Source organism: Diorhabda carinulata, chromosome 6 (assembly GCF_026250575.1).
Source record: "Diorhabda carinulata isolate Delta chromosome 6, icDioCari1.1, whole genome shotgun sequence".
Lineage (NCBI taxonomy): Eukaryota > Metazoa > Arthropoda > Insecta > Coleoptera > Chrysomelidae > Diorhabda > Diorhabda carinulata.
Window position 1 is genome coordinate 8,728,704 of NC_079465.1, and position 27,427 is coordinate 8,756,130.

The following is a 27,427-nucleotide window of genomic DNA, read 5'->3' on the forward strand; positions in this document are numbered from 1 at the left end:
TCCTAATTCATCTGAGAAAATATTTTTATTTCCTATTATAAAGTAAAAATGTTTGGATTGTCGTATAAATGATAATATAAGTAAAATTTATTGGCAAGAGTGTAAGGGAAATTTACCTATGAATTTCATTTGTTGCATATGTTGCATATAAAATGTAGGTTGAAGGAAATGTGCCAGATATGTTTGATGGCAAGATGCCATCTAACTGCATGAATAAATTCTAGACACTTAGAGACATTAATAAAATTGCCATTTCTGTATTATAGGGTAATTTAGAGTGAATATATTATTAACACTCGAGGTTTGGACAGTGGGGATGAATTCTAACTATTAACAGTTCAAAATATTGTGAAAAGATCGATTGGTAGTCAAATTAAGCATATCAAAATTAACAGTTTCATTCGATTAAGTCGAAGAGAGACGATTTGTTCCATGAAGTATGAAAAGCACGACTCTGATTTTAACAGTTTAATCTAAAAATTACTATAATTTTGAATAAGGCACTACTCTGAATTAAGCTTTCTATTTAGACCTCTTCGTTTATTTACATTCACATTCACAGAATTTGAACAGATAAATATAAATATTTATATTTGATTTCAAAGGTTATATTTGCTCAATAGGCATTATACCGAATGCTGGTAGTGTATTTTTCTTTACACTATTTTACTATTAGGGTCTTTTATAATTAGCTTTTATCCAAATTTCGATTTTATTCCAATTAGAGTTTCTACAACATTCTTCTTTCACCAAACGTTTGTTCATGAGCCAAATAGCTGATGACCGACGAACTGGAATAATTTTGGCAGCTATATTAACCTGTCTCTCTGTCTAATTAAATTAATAACTCCAGCAAAACTCATCGCACCTGTCACACTTACGACAAAACCCCACTCATAAGCATATCAATTAATGTCTAATGGAGGAAACAAATCCTATCAGGACCGCCTAATCACAAAACCAAATTAAAAACTAACGAATTCCGTTCTAAACTCTGTCTATTTCTCGCTTCTGTTCTTTTTATAAGTACATATTATATTTTTTTGGTGTATTTTAATTACCCATACCTTGGGTATTTTGGTATATTTTTCGCTATCTATTCTATTATATATCTATTAAATGGGTGATATATACTCTGTAGAACCATTTCTCTAAACAACAATTGTGTTATTCTGGAACGAAGTTTCTTCGAATTTAAAATAAAATGATAAACTCTTCCATTTCTATTTATGTCACCTTATTAGTATGTTTTTAATGTTAACCGGTCTGTTACTATCAATATCTGGAAGAAATTCATTTTTCGATTTTCCATCTCGTCTCGATTTTAAATTCGCAACAATAATAATCCCTCATATGAAATTTTAGTGATATTATTGTATAATCGCTGGTGTATTGCTATTTCATTCTTTTCTTATTCCATTCAATTGTTTGAAGAAATTTTGTGAATACTTTTCATTTTCAATTCTTATTTTCTATTTGTTTAGTAACAAAACAAATAGTATAGAACAGATTTCTATCTGATTATATATCAACAATAGTTCAGTGTTTTATATATGCTAGAATAGAAAAACTTTTTTACCCAATTCTGTTGCATCTAATCCCTAATCCCAACCTTCTTCAAATAAAATTCCTCAACTTATCTTTGGTGTATAAAAGTCTGGCGTTATTTTCACTATATAAACGTTTGTTAATTCGTTGTTTAGTTTTTGGAGTATTGCTGAAGTACGAGTATTAGGGTGCCCCATTTTCGGTTCTCAAATCTAATCTCAAAATACTAATCTACATATAGAAAAAAATTCTCACCAAGTTTGAGCTCTTAATATCAATTTTAAGTATAGTCCTTCCAATATCAATTGCAGAACACATGCGAGGAACAATCAATATTTCATAAATACGCACGGCACTCATGTCAAATTAAGAAATGAAAAATAATGTTTACTCCCCATATAAAATTCGGTATACATCTAACAAACTGTCAGACCACGTGGACTCATCATCTACACTGTTTACCAATGAAAACACCGAATCGTAACATAAATGCATTTCTATTGGCCGAAGCTGTCGAAAGGCCTATGTACACAATTTCTTTGAAATATTTCTGCTAGACAGTGTAGCTGGTTGAGTGGGATTTATTTAATTCATAAATTTCTTTAAATAGAAATAGAAATATGGCGTTCTTTAGACCATGGGCGAATGAATACAATGAAATTGCACAGTGTAGTGAGAATAAAGACAGATATGAATTTAATAATAATTATTTATATATACAAACACAGCAAGTTATTTTAAATATATTCAAATGTTTAAAAAATAATTGCTGAATTAACTATAGTAAATAAATTTTCCATTTATCAGGTAGTCACGAAAGGGGTTACTGTGGATCATACAGAACCGAAAAACATGTAAAGAAAAACAGAAATCAGTTGACAAGGCTACTCAAGATTTTATACGTAGGACATGTGGCATGTGGTTTTGAACACAAAAAACTGAATAAACGGATGGCAGTAACCGAATCGTCAAGAATAGTTCGATGGCGACAAGATTATTAACGTCAGATAAAAGACTACCGAAGTTCTAATAGACACATAATTTATCTAGATGAAACAGGGTTTGACAGTCACGATGTAGTGAATTTCAGTTGGGTTGACAATAGTAAAAATTGCTGTCTGAATGGCCATATTCTAAAGGTAAACGCATTATAATAGTACACGCAGGAAGCAAAGACGGTTTCGTGCCTAGTGCTTTATTAATATCTGACAGCAGAATTATTTGAAAAATGGTTTAATGAACAGCTTTTACCTAACATTTCAACACAGTCAGTAATCGTTATTGACAACGCATCCTACCACTCGCGGCAGAACTGAGTGAAGATGTTGTAGAACTGTTAAGAAAGTTCTAGCAGCAGACCGCCAACAGCTTTGAAAAAACTGTGTTGAACATGTTGTCAAAGACGAAGATGAATATATGGTATCACACACTTCACATCCCCTCATAATTGAATCAAATAACTCTAGTTCAGACGATTCTCCCTACCATTATAATTTATAAAGATACTTTGGAATTGAAATGTTTTTTCTTTTGTTTTATTTGCAAAGAATTTTTCCTTATGGTTTTTGCTTTACAATTTCGTTTTCTAGAAAAAAACGAATGGGGTACAAAAATGGCTCTCACGTAGCTGTAAAGATGCACTTCATACACTCATCCAATATAGGTTTAGTTATAATAACAACTATATAAGAAATCTACATAGATTATTGCTGCATAAATTCAACAGTATATTATTAAAGCACTTACCAACGTATTCTGGTATCCCAAGCCATGTTTGTCGTGTTGTACAAGTTCTTCCCCAATGTCGCTGTGTCCACTATCACTTGTGTCCATTTTAAAATCAAATGATCGATATGAAGAAGCCACTAAGTCTTGAGCTGGACCTTATATTATTCGCCAAAAAATTACATACTTTTTGCCTGTAAAAAAAGAGAATATATTATTATATCGAATATTATTCATTGGAAACTACCAGTCGGTAATTGATACTTTGATCATTTTTTCACCTATGTTACTATAGAGGTAGAAATATTTTGTGGGTCAAATTTTGTTATTCCATTTTTATATAACTGCAATTACAGAAACTTGTTTTACCGTTTTAATAACTAAATAGGGATTAGAATTACTTCAACAATCAACATCTGAAGATACACAATAACAACAATTAGCAGAAGTGAATATAGTAGACGTATACTTAAATATAATTTTGTCAAACAACTCTTGTCATGTGCGTGTTGTTATTAAATTAATTGAACCACGTCTCCGTCACATAAGCGAAAGGGTGAGAATCAATGGATCGTGGGCGTCTATAATATAATTCAAAAGGAGCCGAAAATTTGTTTTATTCACGCACTTCGTGGGTACCAGTGAACAAAATCTGGTGCCTACAAGGGTTGCTATTCAAATTTCTGACCACAATAAAAAGACAAATTATAACTGAATTATAAACAGCAAATGAACAATAAGTACTTGAGTACTTGTTTCGATCTATAATATGAGCATACAATATGCGTAGAAATAAACATAAATCTAAACATATAAATGTTGGATACAGATGCCGAATCTATAATAGACTTGCTCTCTGCGCATTTTTCCATTACGCCGATGCCAATCATGTCATAAATAAACAACCTAACCTCAATTTATTCAATTATTTGTTTCGACAAGAAGTATTTGAATGATTTATAGTGGCATCGAACAAAAGTTTAATAAAATGTGGATTCTCTTGCGGCAATTGTCAGTTGATGTACCAAAAACAAACCATCTTTTTATGATAAAATGCGTATTTAGCGATGTGTTTAAATTGGGTTTAATCACATGCGTAATCGCTTACTGGTTCTGCATCTGCCAAGTTTAGTATAGATAAATCGCCATATGGTTAATTATTTCGAACATAGGATGGATTTGGCATCTGCTTCCAATATACACAAATATACATAAAAATATAAGCACAAACATAATTAAGGTGTATATATATGGATTTGCAAAACGGAACCTGAAATTGCGATAGAGAATCTACAATAATAATTCTTCGTACAACGCGCATCGTGCGCCTATTCTTCACGAACAATTATGCAGCAATAAGTTATGGTAACGACAACTCATCGCATGCAAACCTAGCTTAATAATTTTTAATAAGCCAATGCTACTATAAGCCTTAAATTCGTGGAAAATTCAGTTTCGTCAGTATAGCGCTTTTGTAGCGGATAGCTCTGGATCTGTCTTCAGATACATTGGGTGAAATGAGAAAAGCAACATCTTATTTGGGAAGCAGAACATTCCGTACACCGCATTCTTTGATGCCTTCTCAAAATCCATCATTATTGAGGTCGGATGAAAATACGGCCTTAAGATTTTCAATGCAGAAAATAGCCGTCCATATGTTTCTATATACCGGCAGAATAAGAAGACAGTACATTGAAAATAATACCAATAATATTGGATTTGCAATTCATTTCTGTTGCGATAGATTGTCTTACGATAAATTGGCAGAGAAAACCCGTTCCTAAATAATGATCAACTCTGGGACGTGCCTCAGGACGTCACATAGAAAAAGTTTAGCATTGAGAAAAACTTCACCTCAATAAAAACTGTAAAAGCAAGTGGGATGAAAGCACCATACAAGAAATGAACAGAAATGCCATTAAATGGTATACGGATAAATCAAAAACAGTAAACGGAACTGGAATAAGAGTGTACGGACCCAGAACCAAACACAGAAGTCTGGGCAGCCCACCAAGCATTTTTCAAGCAGAAATTTATGCAATTGAAAAATGTGTTCAGTTCAATCTATAGAGGAACTATCGCAAACAGGAGATCATCATACTATCAAGCAACCATTAGAGCTGTACGCTCTAAGCTAGACAAGAAAAATAAAATTACCCTACAAGGTATTCCGAGACACACCGGAGCGTAGGAGAATGAAATAGCTGATGAGTTCGCTAAAGCGGAACAAACAAGCCCTTCATGGGACTTGAACCCTTCTGTGCTGTCAGCAACAGAGCAATGGAAAAAGCAGTGGAAAAGAAGTATGAAACACTAAGTAACTCCAGGGCAGTACATCTGGGAGCTTATGAAATAGAAGACGTAGCTCTCTGGCAATTGAAGCCATCCCACATTCTAGATTTTTGAAAGGAGTGGGATTAATTGAACACTGGATCCTCCAGTATCGTAGTAAGAAAGGGAGACACAATGGATCCTTTGTGTCACCGTGTATACGAGACCTCAAATCTATCCATACATACATACATAGCAATGAATTGTCGACGATAAAATGTTGTACGATCAATTAATGTAACACGTACGATAGCATCAGATGAGTGTCTACTCGTGCCTAATATATCTCTTTTACTACAACAAATTTTATATGGCAGTCCTATTTAAGATTAGTGTCTAAGTATATTGCCAGGTATATGATATTTGCAGTACTTTCAATTTCATTATTGAAAAATAGTTTGATATAAACTAATTTATTATACAACAAGAGTTGTATTAATTCAACGTTGTGTAATGTCATCATCATTAAAGAAAAACCATTTTTTTCTTCCTATTTATTTATTAAACACAATACAACAAAATCATTCAAAAACATTTTTCTAGGAGTGATTCCAAATCTAATGACTATCAAGTTCTTCAGTTGTTAGCACTTAAATTCGACTATTACGTCCAGATATTGTAACTGACTTTTTCAATTTTAGTTTATTATTCATACAACTTCACCTTTATATAACATTGTCGGTGTATCTGATTGACATTGCGATTTCCCATTACATACTTGGATTAGATAACCAGATAACAAAATAAGCGTAATTATGGAATGAGCTAATTAATTGAACATATCATATGATAGTTGTTGAAAATGTAGTGCGTATACTCACTTTTTTTTATCAATTATGTTAACAGAGTCTTGGAAAATGAGCGTTATAAACCCGCATAAAAAACATTTTTGAAGTAAATTTCTCGTTTTGTTTTTTGCAGAACTGCTCACCACACTTTATCTGACATTTCGTATTCTAGAAGGTTTTTTAGTGTCAGTAATTATATTCTTAGTTTCTTATTTGTCGTTTCTCCTCTCAAAATTTTACAATAATCTGACAAATGGATTAGTTTTAATTTTCATGAATGAAGAAAACTGTTTTCGATGTAGGGTAAATGTGCATAAAAAAATTTCTAGTATTGGTGAAAAAAACAATTGAAGAAACGGAAGAAAAGTTATGTAAATAATATCATGAAAGGAATGATTTATAGATGGTTTTCTGGCTCTCTGACACTGCCAAAGTGGTCACTAAAATCCATGCACTTGTACTAAGCATTGGTTAGAAAATGTAAGGTAACTAGAAAAATTTCATCTGATCTAGTATGCAATCTATTATGTCCTGAAAGAACTATAGGGTGGAGACGCAATTGTGAACAATTGGTATTGAAATACCAATCAGAACCTAGCTTGCATTATAAATTCACATTAAATGTTTTCGCTCATATGACACAGTAAATAAAACTGGGGATACCATTATATAAAAAAATACACAATAGATTTCTTCTGAGCAGCATGCTTCAAAGAAAATAAAAACCATTTTTAGTACCGAAATGCCAAAGGCATAATCTTAATCTAAATTGTTTATAAAAAGAGAAATATATACACACACGACCTCTAGAAATTCAACCGCACTTCTACGAATGCTATCAAATGTTCAACTTTAAATTTTGAATTTGAAAATACATTTCAAGATATAGTTCAAAAAGCATCCTATGTTTGTTAGTAAATTTTGAATAGTTACCAAAAAACCAAGAACCACCAATAATATGGTCCCAATACTCGATGCCGAGGAATACCATATCATTATTAAGAAGTGTGTTGATATATTGTATATATATGAGGCTATAAGCACTGCTACAGAAAAAGTACACATGCGCCAGAAGTTAACTACTATTAGCTGTTTAGCCTCAAGCCTACTCTTTCGAATACGATGTCTACTGCGTCTGTAGAAAAACCAGTGTAGGTTTTTTGCTTAGCCGTAAAAATGATCGAAGTAAAAGAGCAATGGATTGTTGTGAAATTTCCCATAAAGTTTGGAAAATGCAAATGAAATTTAAAATTCGGTAGTCTTGCTCGATTTCACCGTCGATTGAGTATTCATGCGATTGCTGAATCTCTAGGTATTGACCAAATTTTAGCATGCAAAAAGTTTGTGTGTATTTTAGTCTGTTTTCAATGCTGTTCAATTCTGTGAAAGAAAAAGCGGCTCGCGTCCTGAATGAACTGATACAAAAAGACCCTGCACTTTATCGAAAGATGTAGGGACAGAGGAGGGGTATATTTTCTGCCAAAAAAATATTATAGAAGATTGTATGTAAGGGGTATGCCGTTGTGATGAGCTTAAAAAATTGAAAATTGAAGACATAGATAATTGCAATTCAGCATTTTCAACAAAATTACCCTATACCAATAAAAGTTCCTAGAAATTTCACAGTAACAGGAGATTATACCAAATTTGCAAAGCTTCGATCGTACACGGACGGAATTTTTTTAAAATTACCATAATGGCAAAACTAGGAAACATCACATTGGAATAAATAAATTTGGTGCAATAGAAAAAGATATAGCAAAATGTTTGCAATTACTCAGTCCGGAACTATATACAGGCTAACGAATGTCATCTGCGACTATTTTTTAGAAGCTTTTTTTAGAAGAGTAAACTCTAAAACGGGGTGAAAAATCCATAGACAGGGTGTTTCTAAACTCATGCGACAAAATTTAGGAGGTGATTGCTCGTATGAAATTAAGATTGGTCTTTTCTATAACAAATATTCCTCAGTCCACCCCTTTCTGAGATATTACCCTTAAAAATTGAGTTTTTATTTTTTCTCTAAAATTTCAGTAAAGCTAGAAACATGAGATTCTGTAATTTTCGTACACTTGCAAAGTTATTTTTTTAATATTCTTGTTACATTATAATGGTGAAATTAGCAACTCTCACTTTATTTCATATCAAACAAAACCAATAGCTGCAGAGAAAAAAAACACCATAATTCATAATTCATTTTTTTATAAATTAAGTGGAAAATAGTAAAGATGTAAAATGTAATACCATTCATGGTAAATGCTTAAAAGTAAGGGTTGCTAGTAATATCGAAAAAATACTCGTAGTTAGTCCATTGCGAATGCACGAAAATTACATAATAAAAACTCACTTGTAGTCACCACCTTTTAATGGTGATACCTCGAAAATTGTCGCATGAATTTAGAAATACCCTGTATATAAAATATCAAAATGTGTAGCCTCTAACATTACTACAATCTGAATAAAACAAATATAACTCATAATTACAATTTTTTATAAAATATAAAAATGAGTTAATGTAATATGTGTTTTTGAACATCGTTTTGAACAAATAAAAACAACGCATTCGTGGAAAAAGTACAGTGTATAGCACGATCTATTGCAATAGAAGATTATGTTGAAAAAAAAATTACAGAAAAGTAGATTTTTCATAGAAAAGTCCCATCACTGTCAAATGTCCCGTTTATTTCTAACAGTTTTCGAACTAGATATGTGAAAGTTGAAAGGTATTTTGCAGCTACAATCAATTTCCTTTTAACAAACTTATTAAACCTAAAGGTTTGATTTTCTATGAATGTTCTACACTGTCCTCAATCAATTTTTCTAATTGAATTGAAAATATTGACCTTTTGACAAGAATTTCATTAGCCTAAATAATATTATCGATTTTAAAATTCTTCATAAACTATTGAATGGGAATATTATTTATTTGATTGGATATTTCGCATAATATTAATAAATTATCTCAAATATGATTTGTATTTTGAATTAACCAGAAAAAGATTCGTTTTGAGAGTTAAAAACCATCGGCAGAATCCGAACAGTTATTTCCAAAGAATTAGAAACTTTTGTATGAACCCAAAATACTGATTGCGAATAAACCTAAAGTGTTTTATTTCATTGTAAATGTTTTCGAATTGGTATTTTTCATTATAAAAGAAATATTGTGAACAAGTATGATTTTTTTTTGTAAAATTTATTGAATTAACTATAAACATAAACAATAAGAAGAGTCGTAGTTCATATTAAACTGCCGTAATTATGTATTGAAATAAAATGATGAAAACACAAAAGAGAGTTTACGTTTAAATTATTTTATGACTTACATGTTGGTTTTCTAATACCAGTGGATATCGACATTATCAATATTAGTACAAAAGTGTAGTTTAAAGACATTATTGTTTTATCAACATACTTGAGGTTTCCACCTGTATATGTGAATAAGGAAGTATGCACCAAGATCTATTGAAATTATTTATAAAGATATGATTTCAACGCGATATTTTATTACTGTTGTTTGTCTCGAATATGCATCGTGTAGACTAGCTGGGAGACGAAAATATTTCATACTAAAAATAAGAATACAAACTTACGTAACCAAAAATATGACAGGACACTCCAACAAACTTCGCGTTTTTTTTCCAAAAAGAACAACAAAAGAAAATGTCCGCAATCCCGGGCACGGATTTATTAACAAAATACACTTTTACACATTTATTAATCTGGGGACATCATGAAAATAGGACAGAGGCAATTGTTTTTCTTTGGATATCATCCAATTTTCGAGTAGATGATAAATACAACAACAAAACACTTTTAATACGGTATCAGTGGATTTTAAAGATTTCTGGCAATTGAGAGTCGCAATTTGATTGCCATAACTGATAAAGTAGAAAAAAATGTCTTTTATTACTTAATAGACGTGTCGATAACAAATCTGGAATAAATAATTTTTCAATGTTTACCAATTCCAGTTATTTATTTCAAATTTTAAGTTAGATTATGTTGGTTTGAAATCTATCTTGTCCAAGAAAGTATGGAATCAAATTATTATCCAAAATAATTTAAACCTATCCTCAAAAATTACTTTCTGAGTTTATCCCTTACAGTTTCTAAAAATTGAATAAGTCGAAAAATTCAGTTTTTTAGATTTTGTATACATGTTTTGATATAAATCATGAATTTTAATTGTTAAAAATTATTATTTTTAAAATTTTTGTTGGAAAATTTGATAGTTCTTTTTATACTTTCAACACATTTTTAAAAAACGAATTTTAAGGTTTCATAATACATTGAAAGGAAGCTTTGAATTGTAAGTTTCGACAAAATTGAGTCGCGCCTTTGATAATTGCAATTTAGTCTTAATCTTCTTTAATTTTGAACTTTAAGGTAAAGTCCGAAATGGTCCCAGATATACCTGGAGGAACCTGACCTAGAGAAGGCGTTAGTTGCTTAAAAAATACCACTGTATTAGTACACAACCTATACAGCATATATTTCAAGTTGTTTAGAATTTGTTTGGCAGCCATCAATAGTGAAGGTTTTCAGTGAATTTGTGAACATGGAACAAATTGGTAATAGTACATACTTTTCTTTGAAAGGCCAACCAATATAAAAACTATAAAATATAGGGTAGCAGTGTTTAAACGAAACCATACGACCTGCGAAGACCAGCATCGCATTGGTGGGCGAAACTAAGTGACGACTCCAGAAATGTTAAAGAAAATCCACAAAGCGGTACTGGCGGATTGTCGACTGAAAGTGCATGAGCTAGCAGATATAGTAGCCATTTTAAAAAAGTGCGGTTTATTGCATATTAACTGAAAATTTGGACAAGAGAAAACTGTGCGAAAGATGGTTGCAGCGTTTGCTCATAACAACCTTGTGAAGATGTTTCCATCGAGTGTTTGGCAATGTTTCGCAGCAATAAAGTCAAATTTTTGCTCAGTTTCATAAACATGGGTGAAACGTTAGTCCGTCCCTTCACACGCAGAACAAAAGAACAATCAAAACAATTGATTGAAAAGGGAGAACCGGCTCTTAAGAAGGCAAAGACCGTTACATCTGCAGGCAAGGTCCTGGCGTCGGTTTTTTTTAATGTGTGTGGGATCATTTTCATTGACTATATTGAAAAAACTTGAACGTCGAGTATTACGCAACATGTAAGCTAAGAAATCAAGCAAAAACGGCCCTATTTGGCTAAGAAGGAACACAATGCACCAACTCACACATCCGTTATTGCAAAATTTAAAATTAATTAATCAAAGTTTGAATTGCTACCTCATGCACTCTATTCGCCACATTTAGCTCCCTCGGATTATTTTCTGTTACCAGACTTGAAACAATGACCCGGTGGTCAAAGATTTTCCAACAATGAATAAGTGATGTTGGCAGTTAATGATTATTTTGAGGACCTTGACAACTCTTATTATAAAAAGTGTATCGAACTTATTGAATAGCGCTGGGAAAAGTGTATGGAGCTACAAAAGATTAGGTTGAAAAATAAATAGGTTTTCTCCAAAGTTTGTATGTTTTCTTCGTTGAGCCAAGTACTTCTGGGACTATCCTCGTATCAACGTACTATCCTCGTACTCTTACCACTAAAATTGTCATAACCAAAATGTGTTTTCTTGTACTTGGCCATTGAAGTTGTCTTAAAATTGGCAATTTGGAGCAGTTATCTCCATGAAATTATTCATTCATACTTTGATCCAAAGTTTCTTCCAGTGTCGAAAATTATAACGCCGTATCATATTCTAATGTCATCCTCTGAAGCACTGTATATAAAATGTAGTTTATTTTACCTCTCAAAAATAGTTCATTCAAAATATTGGTTCCAAATCAACCTTTTATGTAACGGTCATTTAAAATTGTGCGTCTTGTGGTGCTCTTCAAGTCAATTATTTTATTCTTTTATATCTATATCTATGTATACACCCTGTACACTAACTGTTATTTATTTATAACCAGGTCACCTATGTTGTGGTGATATTGCTATTTACTGTCTACGTAGGTAAACTATATCGTAATTATGAACCAATATTATGTGTCATCATTAATTATAAAAAGGTAATTCCAAACTATTAAGACAATAGAAAAATGGTGAAGTTCAACCGATGTTTAATTTCTACCCCTCGTTATGGCCCAACATTACATGGCGATCCTGCCAACGCGTTTGAGATGCTCGTAGTGTACGCGCGTTCTGGAAAGTTCTCAGATGAAAGTTAAAAGTGGACTTAAGTGACTTTTTTCCAATTCGAAATGGGTACTAAAAACTCTAAAGAAAGTGAATTTGCGAGCAGCGGTGTAGTCAATTCTAACTTCATTGTGGAAGATGACCTTTTGCAAATGCCTACCGACATAAGGGTGCTTATGTACGTTATTACGTTCAGTTTGCTAGTTATAGTAGGACTACAGCTTAGAAAGGGTTACCGCAGAGGTTTAAAACGAGACATTTCGCGAAGTATGGTTTTAAGATCACAGGCCACTACCGCTGATGTTTAACGGAAGTGTCAGATGAAGAGTGTGGACCAGTAGCAACCGGGGTGGCAATACATCGTACAAGGAGTAGTAGTATACTTAGGTAATAATCCCAGGCAAAAAAAAAGAGATTCCAAACTATTAAGACAATAGAAAAATGGTGAAGTTCAACCGCTGTTTAATTTCTACCCCTCGTTATGGCCCAACATTACAGTCTATTGGAATATGGCGAACTGAATGAATTGAAAAATGACTTGGTGGTCAAATATTGAAGATGAAGATGAGGCAGTTATTGGCTATTTTGAGACTTGACAATTCTTATTATAAAAAGGGTATCGAACTTATTGAACATCACTAGGAAAAGTTTATGGAGCTAAAGGGAAATTACGTTAAAAAATAAATATAGTTGTTGGGTCAGGGACTGCTGGGATCATCCTCGTATATATCTAGTAACATTTGTACAGCAGATGTTAGCAATAAAATGAACAATGAACAAGAATGACAAATATAATAAGATTTTATCAAATGGTGCAATATTTGGTTTAGTCAGCAATAAAATCATCTATTGATAACAGATAAATAAAACCGTATAGATATAGATAAATTATATAAATTAATTAGGAAAACAATTATGTTATCAAATTGAAAATATAGAGTTACATCTATATGTGAAGTATGATAAGTTATATTATTTTTTTCAATATACACCGGTTTAGTTCTAGTTCAAAAAATTGAAAATTCACTACCAGTAAATTCCGCATTGTGTGTGTCAACCACCTTAGTAAGAAAAATCTACGACATCAAAAGAAGTCTTATCGAAACATTGCTGTCGGAATGGACATCTGAGGACATCTGACTGTGATGGCTATTACTTTCAGTACATTCTTCCTTTCCAATTATTTCAAATTTTCATTTAACATTATTTTATAGTTCTCTAAAATCCCTTCAATTTTTACAATTTACAAGGTCTCCAGTCGCCTTTCCTCCAAAACATCCCCATACCATTACCGAGCCTCCGCCATGTTTTACAGTGAAGATTACACAGGGATCTAGCATCAGTTCTCTCTTGACCAGCGCATAAAAACTCTTCTCTTAGATTCAAAAACCTCAAACTTTGACTGACTTATCACTTCATAAAACTCTCCCACTCTTCATGCGTTTAATTTACATGTTATTTAGATGCAACCTGATAATTTTCTTGACGTCTTAAAATAGTTTTCTTCAGTGCCACAAGGCTTCTCTTAATCCTATTTCCACTGTATAGGTACTCAAAGGCAGATCTTTAGATCCATCGATCTGATCTGCTACCTTTGGGCCCGTCAGTCGTCGATGACGTTTACTATACAATACAATACATTTTTGGTTTTTCGATACTGCCCTGAACATTTTCTATCGCCAAATTTTTCGTTGTGTTCTATGGTAGGGCGAGGTATTTTTAATTTGGCGGCACAGGTACTGTACCTTTGCATGAGTATCAACCGATACCTTCTTGCTTTTAGCCATTTTAAAACTTATAAGTGTCAATTTGCGAGATCGAAAACAATTGGCATATGAAGTTCACAAAAAAGTCTCAAAAAGGAATGAATCACAGCATGATCTTGCGTCTAACAGGGACTAAACTACAATCACAAATACCGAAGAAATAATTCACAATTACAAAATAATAAATAAATCAGCCGGTACTTGCAAGTTTTAACTTGTCGCACTTATCGACGAAATGCGTCCATATAAAGTATATAAATAGTGGAAACTATTATTTTTTGTTAGTAAGAAACCTTTTCGACCTTTGCTTTTATTAAAGTATATTATTTTGAAATTCAACGAATGGATTATGAAATGGAAAAAAGCTTTTGACCGGTAGTGTATATGAAAATGGACATTATAATTCAAAACGAAATTATGGAGAATAATTCATTGAGCTCCAATTCATTTTTCTAATCTTCCCAAACGAATTCATTTTCCTTTTAACATTTGATCACACAATACAGTTGATTTAACAAATTCCTGGTCTAGTGCTATTTCAGTTTTTGTTCACCTTTCTCGCGCAAGGTCTACCTAACAAATTAAAAGCGCTCTAAAATATTAGCGTTCGTTCGAGAACGTTATCTCCAGAGTTTGTAGCGTTTTTGGTAGCGAACGAATCCGCTGGGGCTTTACAACAGTTGCTCAACGGTTTCATCCGCTGATTGCGACCATTGTATACAGTTGAAAAAGACATAGCTTAATAATAATTTTTTTGTTAAATTCTATTTGCTTGTTTTTTATCGATAAATCTTATGAATTTAATTGCCATTTTTATGTCTATTCTACTAAGAATAAATGTTTTTATGTGAATGAATAAGAGAATTAAGACAAAAAAACAGGCCTTATCTTAGGTATTTTATAGTTTCTAATGAAAGAGTCGAAATTTTATTGAAATGAATTGATCTGGCAATTTTAGTTATTAATAACGAGAAGAATTTATTAAATAAAACTTAAACTAATGAATTCTGGTACTATCGGAAATAGAGATTTTGTTGTTTATTCGCGTGTGTAAACAAATTAACATAATTCTGGTAATTAAATATTAATGAACAGGTTTTAGTCATGCAACACAATAATCTGAAATTATAATATACCCGTTTAAACCTAAATACTTGACGTTTTTATCGCAGATCATTAAATAAGTTCATATTTCATTTACTTTCATTAATGTTATGATTTGGCGATACAAATTTGACATTCAATAGTATCGAGTTCAAGAAAGAATTGAGATTCTACACTCGTGGTCAAAAATAACGCATCACCCCGATTTCTGAAAATATTTTTTTGGTTAATAAATTTAAATTAATATTGCTATTGTTCAACTTCTTTTCAATCATTTTGATGCAATAATAAGAAATGTGTGGTAATTTTTAATGAGTAAAAAAATAAAAATGAAAACATTGCAATAAAACTAAATTTTCTCAAAAATAAAGCTAGCAGTCTAAACAATAAGGTTCCTTTTTTTAAAACGCTATTAGCGTGTATTTCCGCCTCCCATTCCTCTAATGCCGCTTGCTCAAGCTCATTTAAATTTTGAGGAGATGGATTTCGACGACGAATGCGACGTTTTAAAATGTCCCAGACATGCTCGATAGGATTCATATCTGGACTTCTTGGTGGCCAGTTCAGGGTATGAATTCCTATTTCGTTTAGGTAATTCAGAACATCTGCCGCAACATGTGGTCTAGCATTATCATGCATTAAATGAAAATCATCACCAATAAATGGCCCAAAAGGAACGACGTGATTTTCAAGAATGTCAGTTATGTATCTTGCTGCGTTAAGAGCGGGTCTAGGAAGAGACACTAATTCTGTGCGGGCAACAAAAGATGATAGACCCTCCTTGGAACGGCTCCCTGGGAATGATACAAGACTGCGCAAATTTTTCTGCTCGCCGTCTTCGAATTTTATTACGTCCATCTGGACCTCTTAGACTGATTCTTGTCTCATCATTAAATAAAACTTGACTTTCTAAATTCAAATCTAAATGTTGCCTTCCAAATCTTAGAATAGTAACAAAATGTTGCCTGGTTAGGAAAGGTGCCTGGAGAGCTCTTCTGCTGTGTAGACCAGCATTCTGAAGGTGTCGTCTCATATTTACATTTCGGTCTTATCGTAAAAGGATATTGAGTTCGACATTTGTCATTGACCGATTTCTTAATGAATTAAATTGCAAAAAAACGGTCATCTCGAGGAGTTGAAACTGAAGGAATCCTTGTCCAGGCCTCCTAGAATGTGAACTGGCCTCTCGAAATCTTTGCATCAATCTGCCAACGGTTGTGTGGTGTACGTCAAACAGATTTGCCACTTCATGATAACTTTGTCCCTGTCCAACTAACTCAGCTATTCTTTCAGCTTCTCGTTCACTTAACTCCCTAACTCTATTCATTTTTTGTTTAACTAGTCTCGACTTTAACACACCTTGATTGACAGTAGTTTTCAAAAACCACAAAAACAGTTATTTGCTGATAAGAAATTTTGCTACATTTTATCGCTAACATTTAAAATACTTAAACTTTTTGTGATAAAAAAACCCAAAAGATTAACTTTTAAGGTTTTGATATTGAAATAAAGGGTGGTGCATTATTTATGTCTACGAGTTTATTTCATTTTGCAAATAAATAGTTCTGCTTACGAGTCAAGTTTCGTTTCGAGACAATATTTTCTATTGGACTCAAGTCTCGAGATTGAGATCTCGCATACGAATATTTCTATAAATATAAATAGACAAAAAGCCGTTTTCGAAACAAATTATTTTATAATATTTTTAAACAGAGCTGGTAAACATTTTATTATGAAGATATTTCATTACTACCGCAATTTGTTTCGTGGACTACTAAGTATTTTATATGACAAGTTCAAATTCTTTGAGGTGACAGCCTCAGACAATGGTTTTCAATGTATTGCACGAAATATCTTAAGCACTTGAGGGAAATATCGTGAATTATAAAAACAACGAAAACGCACTAATCATAAATCTGTTATGCCCAGATGACTGGATGGAACACATACATCATCATTTGTACTTATTCTGTTTTGCCTTCAGTAAATGTGTTTAAGTTTTCATTCAAGTAAAATCATGTATGTATGAGAACGAGTCGAGAGGAATCAAAAACAGACATCAAAGGTTCATAATAATTATTTTAATTAAGGTTGCAAATAGGGTGCCTTGCAATATATTTTAGAGTATGTTGGCATTGAGTAACATCTAAGGTTGTATTGTCTATCTAGATATGAGTGGTTACAATTTCTAGTGTAGTAGGATTCACGTACGTTAACCAAGCGGACCAATGTTTTCAAAAATGACTTTTGATTAGCTTAATAATTGCCGTTTTTTGCCGTGAAACTCTAAGTATTTGCCGTTAGTTATTTTTCAAAAAAAGCCTAAGGTCCGCTATACACATAAGTCTGCGAGCCACCCCCTGAACCAGCCACCGCTTCCCTACATTCGGCAATTGTATTTGAATACATTAATTTGCCGTTCAAGAAATCATCGTTGATTCATCCGTAGCACATCGGGGTCGGGCGCAAAGTTAGGAAATAGCAAATTTCCATATAAACTTAGCAAACCACACCCTGAAAACCGCTTCCCTACGTACGGCAATTGTATTTGAATACATCAATAATTGCCGCTTAATTTGCCGTTCAAGAATTTATCGTTGTTTTTCCGGACCACATCGGGATCGAGCAAAGTCGGAAAATAACAATTTCTCATATAAACTTATCGAGCTACACCCTGAAAAACGGCTTAATTTATTATTTTAATGGTTAAAATAAAAAACCGCTTCCCTAGGTACGGTAGTTATATTTGAGCCTATTCATAAATTATGATAATTACCGGAAAGGTCGCAGTATTTGCAACTAAAATACATATTGTTCGCTATCTTAACGCATTAATCAGCGGGATACCCTCTTGAAAAAAGTGCTTCCCAACGTGCGGCTGTGGCATTTGAATGCATCAATAATTACCGCTCAATTTGCCGTACAAAAAATACCATTGCATCGCTGTAAATGTTTCGGCGTCAACTTTAAAACGGTAAAACGTAAATTTCCCTTATGATGGCAGTGAAACATTTGTAATATTGAACTTTCTATAGGATAAACGCGTCATTACATCAATGTTTTTTCAATTCGTGTATAGTTACTGTTCAAGAATTCATCGGTATCGGAGATTGAATCTAAAAATCAAAAGTTCTTCTAGATCATGTTTTAAATTTGAGATTTTCACTTAATCTAAATCTCGTTCTGTGCTAGAATCCGCAATCAGCTGATCGCTGATCTACCCGAATCCAGGTAGTCATAAACTAAGTTAATTGAAGATTTATGTGGAAAGTTTAAATTTGACATAGGAAAGGTTATTCAACTTGGTTTGTGCTTTAGCACAATTAGATTTTCATAAAAAATTAATTTTATCTCTTAGTTCATTCAGAAACTAGGAATTAAAGACTCAAAAGCTTAAGAAATTTTAAAAATTATTGGTCTATTTACTTATATTATACCTTTGAACGCCATTGAACGGTTGATGCAGTATTTTTTTATTTCAGGTTATACATTGAATTTTTGAAATGAATTATATGTTTTGACATGGACTTTAGTGCATAATTAAATTCATCCGAAGTACTGATAAAAAAATGTGCAGTTAACGTTTAACTTGCCGTATACAATAAGAACTGCTATCAAACACATTTTTTTTATATATCAGTTGTTTTACTTATATTAAAGAAAATAACATTCAAGTGGCCTTGAAAACATATTATTAGCTAAGACCTGATGATGATGTGGTTGGTATTTATGCAAAATTGATTGAAATAACGATCTGAAAATTGAGTAAAAAAAAGTATTTTGTCGAAAGTTATTATCGCAAATTATTGCAAGTTTATATGGAAATTTGCTATTTTCCGACTTTGCGCCCAACCCCGATGTGCTTCGGATGAATCAACGATGATTTCTTGATCTGCAAATTAAGCGGCAGTTATTGATGTGTTCAAATATAGTTGCCGTACGTAGGGAAGCGGTTTTTTAGGGTATAGTTCGCTAGCTTATGTGTTAAGATAGCTGACCATAGATTTTTTTTTGAAAAATAACTAACGGCAAATACTTAGAGTTTCACGGCAAAAAACGGCAATTATTAAGCTAATCAAAAGTCATTTTTGAAAAAATTAACGTACGTGTAAGAGTTTCGAATTTTACAATTGAACTGAGTCACAACCCGAACCATCCCATTTTTTCCGTGTAGAAACATTGAAACGTGAAACCAAAAAAGATAGGTATAGAAAAGTTTTTCTATTTACTATAGAATGCTCGCAAGTCAGGCTAGCATGGCAGGCTTATGAGAAAAACATCTCATCTGATTTCTGGTCATAAACTTCTGGTTTTTAAAATATCAAAAGTTATCAGCTCAGCTAATGTGGTCGGTTTAAATCTTGATTAAAAATTTTGGTCTATTTTTAGAATTGAGTCCCTGATATTAAGCTATTGTTACCGTCAGTTTAAAGTTTCATAAAGAATGAAAAATTTTTCGTTACTTTCTTGACTACTTCACAGACGTACAATATACTCAAATATTCTTAATTAATATTATACAAATGCATTTGTTTATGCTATTTATTGATAACAAAATATCAAACAATATCCTGAAAGTTGTGGATAATGTTTTAGAAAAAACATACATACCGCCAATTTGTATTACTCCATAATTTCAATGTATAATATAAAACTTAACATTCAAACTTCAGTAATCTCAATCACCATACTGTTAAAAAATCTATTGTTCTTATAGTAGATAACATTTATCAAGATAGGTTACTTTACAGTTTCTTAGGAACAAAGTAATGATGAAAATCGCGGTTGGTTTCGCGATAATATTATAAAGAAGGTGTTAATTAACTCATGACACTGATGTATTCACGTGCTTTTGTTGATAATGACAATTCCAATTTTGCTGTCCCTATTCTGTTTACAAATGAAGCCAATTTCACAAAACATGATATATTAACTACTAATGTAAATTAAGACGCCATTAGTTTACCCCAGATCTTTTCAGTTAATGTTTGAATTCGTATTATCAATCGTTCATGTACCTTATTATTCATAAATTTTGGTTTAATAATAATATTTAGTTGATAATTACTTTAAACAATTTGTTTAAGAAATGTGACACTTTGATCCTTAGCTTTGAACTGAAAATCTCAAAATAAATAAATAAATATATATATATATATATATATATATATATATATATATATACGGGTCTATTAGTCCAAGGGCATTCATCACATTAAATTTATCGCAGTTATGAACAACGTTATTGTAAGAAAAATAGTAAATTATGAAATGTGTGTTAACATTTTGAATGTTTTATCTTCTATCTATCTTTATGTTTTTATCTTGTAGATATCTGCTGATAAGTTGAAAGTTAACAGTTAATGAACGCATTGCTAGGAAAGAGCCTTGTCTAAATGGAAATAAGAATGGTAGGGAGCACGCATAAGTGCAAGTAAAGCCTGTAATGCGGTAAGGGGTGTTAGCGCCTCCCGCCAATCGAAGACAAATTCGTTCTCGTAAAAATATCTATATGTAGACAACGTGAAAATAATGCTCTGATATAAAATAGTTTTTCACATACGATCCCTCGTTTCTGAATTATATGAATTTCTGAAGTAGCGAAATCAGAACTTATATTTAAATCTATTTTCTAAATTATACATCTCAACATTATGAATTTTTAATGGATGATCACGTATGTCCATGTAGTGTGTTTGATTGTACAATCTAAAGATAGCAAAAATTAATTTTTAAATCGATTTTTTAGCAATAAGATACTCTTTATTTAACTCGATAAAATTTATGGTTAAGGTGATATGTTGATTTTTGAAAAATTGGAATAAGCTACTTAATACAACTTAACTTAGTGATTTCAACAATGAGACACTTTTAAAGCTGGCAGAATTCTTTGCTCGTTCAAGTAAAAATATTTTTCAACAAAATAATTTTCAAATTATTGAAATACTTCCAATTTATAGACAATAAATAGATTTTAATAGTAAGTTTTATATCTTGATGTAACTAAACAACTCAATGAAATAGATAATAAAAAAATAAATTCTTATGGAATTTTCATTCATTTCGCATATTTGAAATTTAGATGTTTATTTTTTCCTTATAAAATCATTGGAAATTTCGACTATTTAGATTAGGAATATAAAGTGTCATTATAGCAAAATTATCATTTTTATTGATTAGAGAGAGAGATAGAGAAAGCTTGTGAAAACTAAAAAACAAACATAAAAATCACTAAATGAAGATACAAATACAATAAAATTTCAATATATAGAAGCACGCCTGAAATTAAATATTATTATTAGAATAGAAGTCCTTCACAGAGTAGAAGCCACTTTCCAGTAAATATGCCCTCAAATTATTGCAAAATAGGGGAAAATATGATATCGATTTGATTTCAATTAGTAAATGATTGTGCATTGTAAAATATTGAGCCCTTAACTAATTCTGAACGTGGAGTAGGTAGGTAAAGGTCGTACTCCGCGTTCCTAAGTGGATAGTCATGCAACGAACTTTCTGAAATTGGGGAAGCGTGCTTACGAATTAAGCAAACGGATTCAAAGATGACCGAGTAAATATCTAACAGCTTTATTTGTAGTTTGAAGATTAATCAGGACATAATAAACTGTAAAGGAGATGGAGGAAGGAAGGAAGGTTCAGTTTTTTGGAAAATGATCTCAACGCAAAACACGAGGAACTTAATTTTTTAGATAAGGCGGCAAGATGTAACTCCCATTTCAAGGAATTATTCACAATGAACCCTTAGAACTTTACAGATTCAACGACGTCATGGTGGTGTTATTAAATAAAAAAGGTTGCAATGTATTTTTATATTGATAAAACTTTAGTTTTAGAAACATAAAGACAAAAGATTAGAATTGCACCATGATTTAAGGGTGATTAGGTCACTAGGTATGATCCTATGAAGTTCCATGAGATCAGGGTTGCTCCAAGAAGAAATAAAATAGGGCCTAGAACTGAGCCTTGGGGCACTCCACATTTTATTGGCTTGCAAGAAGACATCGTTCTATCAATTTCTATCAATCCTTACTACCTGACTTTCATTGATTATGTATGACTTAAACCATGAGAGATGTGTTCCCCTTAAACCGTAGTACTGCGATTTGTTAATTAAAATATTATGATTAACACAATCAAAAGCCTTGGAAAAATCACAAAAAGTTGTTGCAGTAGAGTGATGGCTGTTTAGACTGCAGTAGATATTATTTAGGAGGGAGAATATAGTATTATTTGTTAATTGAAACCCCAAATTGATGAGTAGTAATTATTTTATATTTAAACAGAAATGATAAAAGCCTCTTTTTGACCAATCTTTCTATGATCTTAGATAACATGGGGTATAGTGCTATTAGGCGATAATTTGATGCTTGATTTTTATCTCCTCCTTTATGCAGAGGTATAATTATAACCGTTTTAAGATGATAGGGAAAAGTGCCATTTTGAAATGAAACATTTAGTGGTGAGTTGATTTAATGTGCAATCGGGCAGACTCGAAAACTTTTTTAATATAAGTCCATCAGTTCCAGATGAGTATTTTTAATGTCATTAATTGTACTGCGAAGCTCTGCTAAAACTACAGGCGTGCATAAAGAAGAAACTGTGTAAGTTAGCATTAACAGCAGAAAGATATGAAAACGGATCATAAGAAGAAGTTATAGAATTTGATAAAGTAATTATTAAGGTTATCAGGTGAAGTAGAGATTATGCACGATGAAGATGCCTTATATCTAGATCATTCACAATGGACCATGTTTCTTTAGGAACATTAAGAGAATTGGCGAGTCTTATATTATAATAAATATACTTGGCAGCTTTTATTGTCTTATGATAAATTTTTCTGGTTTATACTTTCACGTAATTTTTGTAAAAGATACTATCCGAGAATATCCTTAGGTGAGAGAAAGATCGCATCTTCTTTGCAGATATACAATTAAGATTATATTAATATAATAAATATATATATAATATAAATAATAATAAAGACGCAAAAAAAAATCTAAGAAGAGATCGTGTACCGTAAAAATGAGAATGGTATTTGATATAATGTTGTACTGACTACAAATTGTACACAGTAAAAATGTTACAAATTATACATATCCAATTTTAGAAGAAATGAGTTGAGTGAAGATTAAATTTAGGTCATTTCTTTATAAATAAAGTATATAGGTACTTCACACACAAACGTTTATTGTATGCTAGCTTTACTTTCCAATTTTTGTCTATTCAATCTATTTTTTCTATTCATTCACATAGGAAATCTTTACTGTCTTCATAAAACAAACGTATCTACATTTCTCATTTACAAAGGCCTTCTCAAATAAAGTCACAGTTACTTTTCTTCATCATCACATTTTTATGATGTAGAATAATACTTGGAATGTAGAATTAAACGAAAGATTATTATTTTATATGTTTGAGTCATAAATAATTACGAAATTCTAACAAAAAATTGCACTCTACCATAAAATTTCTAACGACTGTGGTTATTAAGTGCTTTCTAGTTGCCGGAAGCACAAGTATGGCGGAAAAGCCGATATACTCACTCTTTTAGCGCTCTAGCCGTAAACGGCACTAACGGCAGTACGTTAAGGCGCTGTAGTCGTGAAGAGCACCGCAAAAACAGACAAGCGTATTATGGAGGATGTAGGTATGGAGGAATGTCTCAGATGGAAAAAGTTTCCAGTTGTATACGATAAATAACAATTCAAAAAACTTCCATAATGGTGCTGGTGTAAAAAAAATGGTATATGATTGTAGCAATTGTACTTGAATTGAAATATACCGATTACAAAATTTAATATCATTTCATAATTGAATATTTTAACAGCTTACGCTGTACAAAAGTAAATTGTCCAGGGCGTAAATAATGTTTGACGCTTCCTTTCAAATTTAGCATGACATTTTGACGGACACAATTTCGTATACATCATATACACATAAGCACACGTGCGATGTGATAACTCATCAGTAATTTATTCAAAAATTTTTTTATTTATATAGATGTGAAAAACTTTTGATACAGAAAATTATAAATATATAATTCACAATGACAACTAAATAATCCAATTGAAATTAAGCCAGTAGCGTTCTCTCAACAACTGTCTGATTCAAGTAATAGATGAATCAGAAAATGTTCATGACTTTCTACGATTATGCCAAATCATTAATAATAAATGTCTTTCTCTTTGATCTTTGTGTACCTACATAACATTCATAACTGAGCACTTAATGGAAATAATCTACTGAAACGTGAGCTATGCGAACAAATGGCGCTTTTGCGGTGCACGATCACATTTAAAAACCTTAAGTGTGATAGAGAGTTTAAGGTTATCGTGTTAACGACTCATGACCAATTTCCGATGATTTTCTATTTATTTTGAATTCTCAAATTCAATTTGATAACCCTGATAACAAGAAATACATAATTTAACACATAATTACTTATGTCATATTTTAAAAACAACACATTGTATATTCCGCGACAGGAAATTTGGCCTTTAATCTGGAAGTATTTAACATTCACAAAGGCGTCACTAAACAATTAAAATTTATTACTTTTGTAAAATAATCCGAAATAATGATAGATTAAATAAATTGTAATAACTATCATAAAATTTTTGTCTCTGTAAATTCGTTTTTTCGCATTGAAGAAAATTAATCAACCGACCTGCGTTCATATTTTCAAGCTAAATAAAGCTTAAATAATGAATAAACAATTCTAAAATCCAATAATTTTAAATTCCATTCTCCTCATTCCTCCTTTCTACTGAATTAGAATTAACAAATTATTCAATATTTTAGGTTATTTCTAGTGTTTGGAAAAGTTGTAAATACAACTCTGAGAAATATAGAAACCACTTATTTTCAGTATATGTAGATATGTTAAATATATGTAGATTAAATGATTTATTTTTAGTTTCTTGACTACTTCACAGACAGAGTGGAGAAGGTACACCACAATCGGAAAGATGGCTATTATTAACTAGGATTATACCAATATATAGGTTAATGTTTATTTATTAATAAAATGGAGTAATGAGCAATACCGTAAAAGTAGTGAAATCCATTTTAGGAATATATACATACCAATAATTAGCATAATTCCAGAATTTTAATTTATAATAAAAACATTAACACTCTAACTACAGTAATCATAACCACTAAACTGTTGAAAAACTATTGTTCTTATAGTAGATAACATTTGTCAAGATAAGGTACCCCACAGTTACTAATAAACAAAATCATGTTGAAATTCACAGCCGGTTTAGCGATAATATTATTATAGTGTTAATTAACTCATGACTTGATGTATTCACATGCTTTTGTTTTGAAATACGGCAAAATACTGTTTGTATATCAATTTGAATTTGATTAAGTCAGCAAACTGTAAAGAACACTTTACCCGCTTTACCGCGATGCTAAATTCTTTTATGATAGATAGCAACACTTTTTACGGTACGCATGTTTAAGATGTTGCCTAAGCTGTTCACTTCGTTCGTTATTGATTCTAATTTTTTGGAATTAATCACTTATTAAGACAATTCGCCACTTTTTTTCAATATACCTATGTTCGGATACAAAGATAAAATTAATATATTTTTGATCGTCGATTTTATCTAATAATTATTTGGTTATAATTATTAGATAAATTTCGATTAATTCGATTAATTCGAAGACATCAACTTACCTCAAATTAAACATAAAAAGTCTTGTGGCCGTATAAACGTCGATGATCGACCTACATTATAAGAAAGATATTATATGTAAGTTTTTACATAATTTTGAATGAGGTTCTAAGGATGAAAGATCGTTTTCCTAAAAGGCGCATTTCCTAACAATGGAAAACACGGACACAACAACAACAATTTGAAGATTCTGATCGCTGTTTGAAGGTGTTCAGACAAAACCAAATTTCGCATCGATTTGTATCATGAATGAAACTTGGATTCACCACTACAAATTTCAATTAAAACGTGGTCATCTGTGAGGAAAAAAGCATCAACTATCTGTCAAAATTAGATTCTGACCGCATTTTGGACTGTAAACTGAATATTGTTTATCGACTCGTTTGGAGGAAAATAAAACTCACGATCTGTTACTGCACATTATTGAATCAATTGAAGAAGCAACTCACAAACAAATAGCCTCATACATAGATGAAAAATGTGTTTAACCAAGACATACGCCGTGTTAAAAGACAATATAAACGAAAGAAATTGAATTGCTTCCTCTCCCACAATATTTACCACATCTAATTCTTAATGTTTACTGTTTCCAAACCTAAAACAAATATTCCAAAGGTAGAAATAGCAACAAAATCAAAAAGCTTGCTAAAAAATAAATTTAAATTAGACGAAATTTGGTTAAACAATCGTGGACTTATTGATCGATTATCGTATCGTATTAATGCAAGAGCAAGTAAGTAAAGTAAAGAAAACAAAGCAAGTGGAATTATATATATTCATGTTATACACGTACGAAAAAGTTTACAAATATTTTCAAGACCAGATTATATTATATCACATGTTGTTTTGGAAGTAATTTCATTTAAATTAACTCTCCGAACAAACGATATGGACGAATGTATGTACGTATGTATGGATTTGAGATCTTGTGTACACTGCGACCCAAAGGATTTATTGTGTCCTTCTTTCTTGCTGCGATACTGGAGAACCCAGTGTTTAGAGCTGATCCATCAATTCCACTCCTTTTAAAAATCTAGAATATGAGATAGCTTTAATTTCCAGAGATTATCGTCTTCTCTTTCATACGCTATGGAATTTCTTAGTGTTTCACACTTCGAGAGAATGTGGATAGAGGATAGATGTGCAACAAAATCTGTACTCCGCATTATCTATATCTTCAGGTGTTCGTTGCGGTGACAGTGCCCCGATAGAACTCCTGTTAGTATTCGTAGATTATTCTTATGTAGGTTGATGCAAGTGGATCTATTC

The 27,427-nt window shown here is 31.8% G+C and overlaps 1 protein-coding gene across 4 annotated transcripts in view; it reads right to left on the reverse strand.

Annotated features, from left to right (window-relative positions):
- Window positions 1–25,890, reverse strand: part of LOC130896058 (chloride channel protein 2-like) — a 107,029-nt gene extending 81,139 nt beyond the window's left edge. The window contains exons 1-2 of one of the 4 annotated variants that reach the window (XM_057803840.1): window positions 25,560–25,890; window positions 3,295–3,467 (exon numbers count right to left, since the gene is read on the reverse strand). In XM_057803840.1, coding sequence (XP_057659823.1) covers window positions 3,295–3,381 — 87 coding nt within the window. In that variant the 5' untranslated portion in view covers window positions 3,382–3,467; window positions 25,560–25,890. Of the gene's footprint in view, window positions 1–3,294; window positions 3,468–9,715; window positions 9,934–9,982; window positions 10,235–20,066; window positions 20,177–25,559 lie in introns of those variants that run through there. The other 3 variants (XM_057803842.1, XM_057803839.1, XM_057803841.1) reach the window with 3 other exon arrangements.
- Window positions 25,891–27,427: the final 1,537 nt, after the last annotated feature.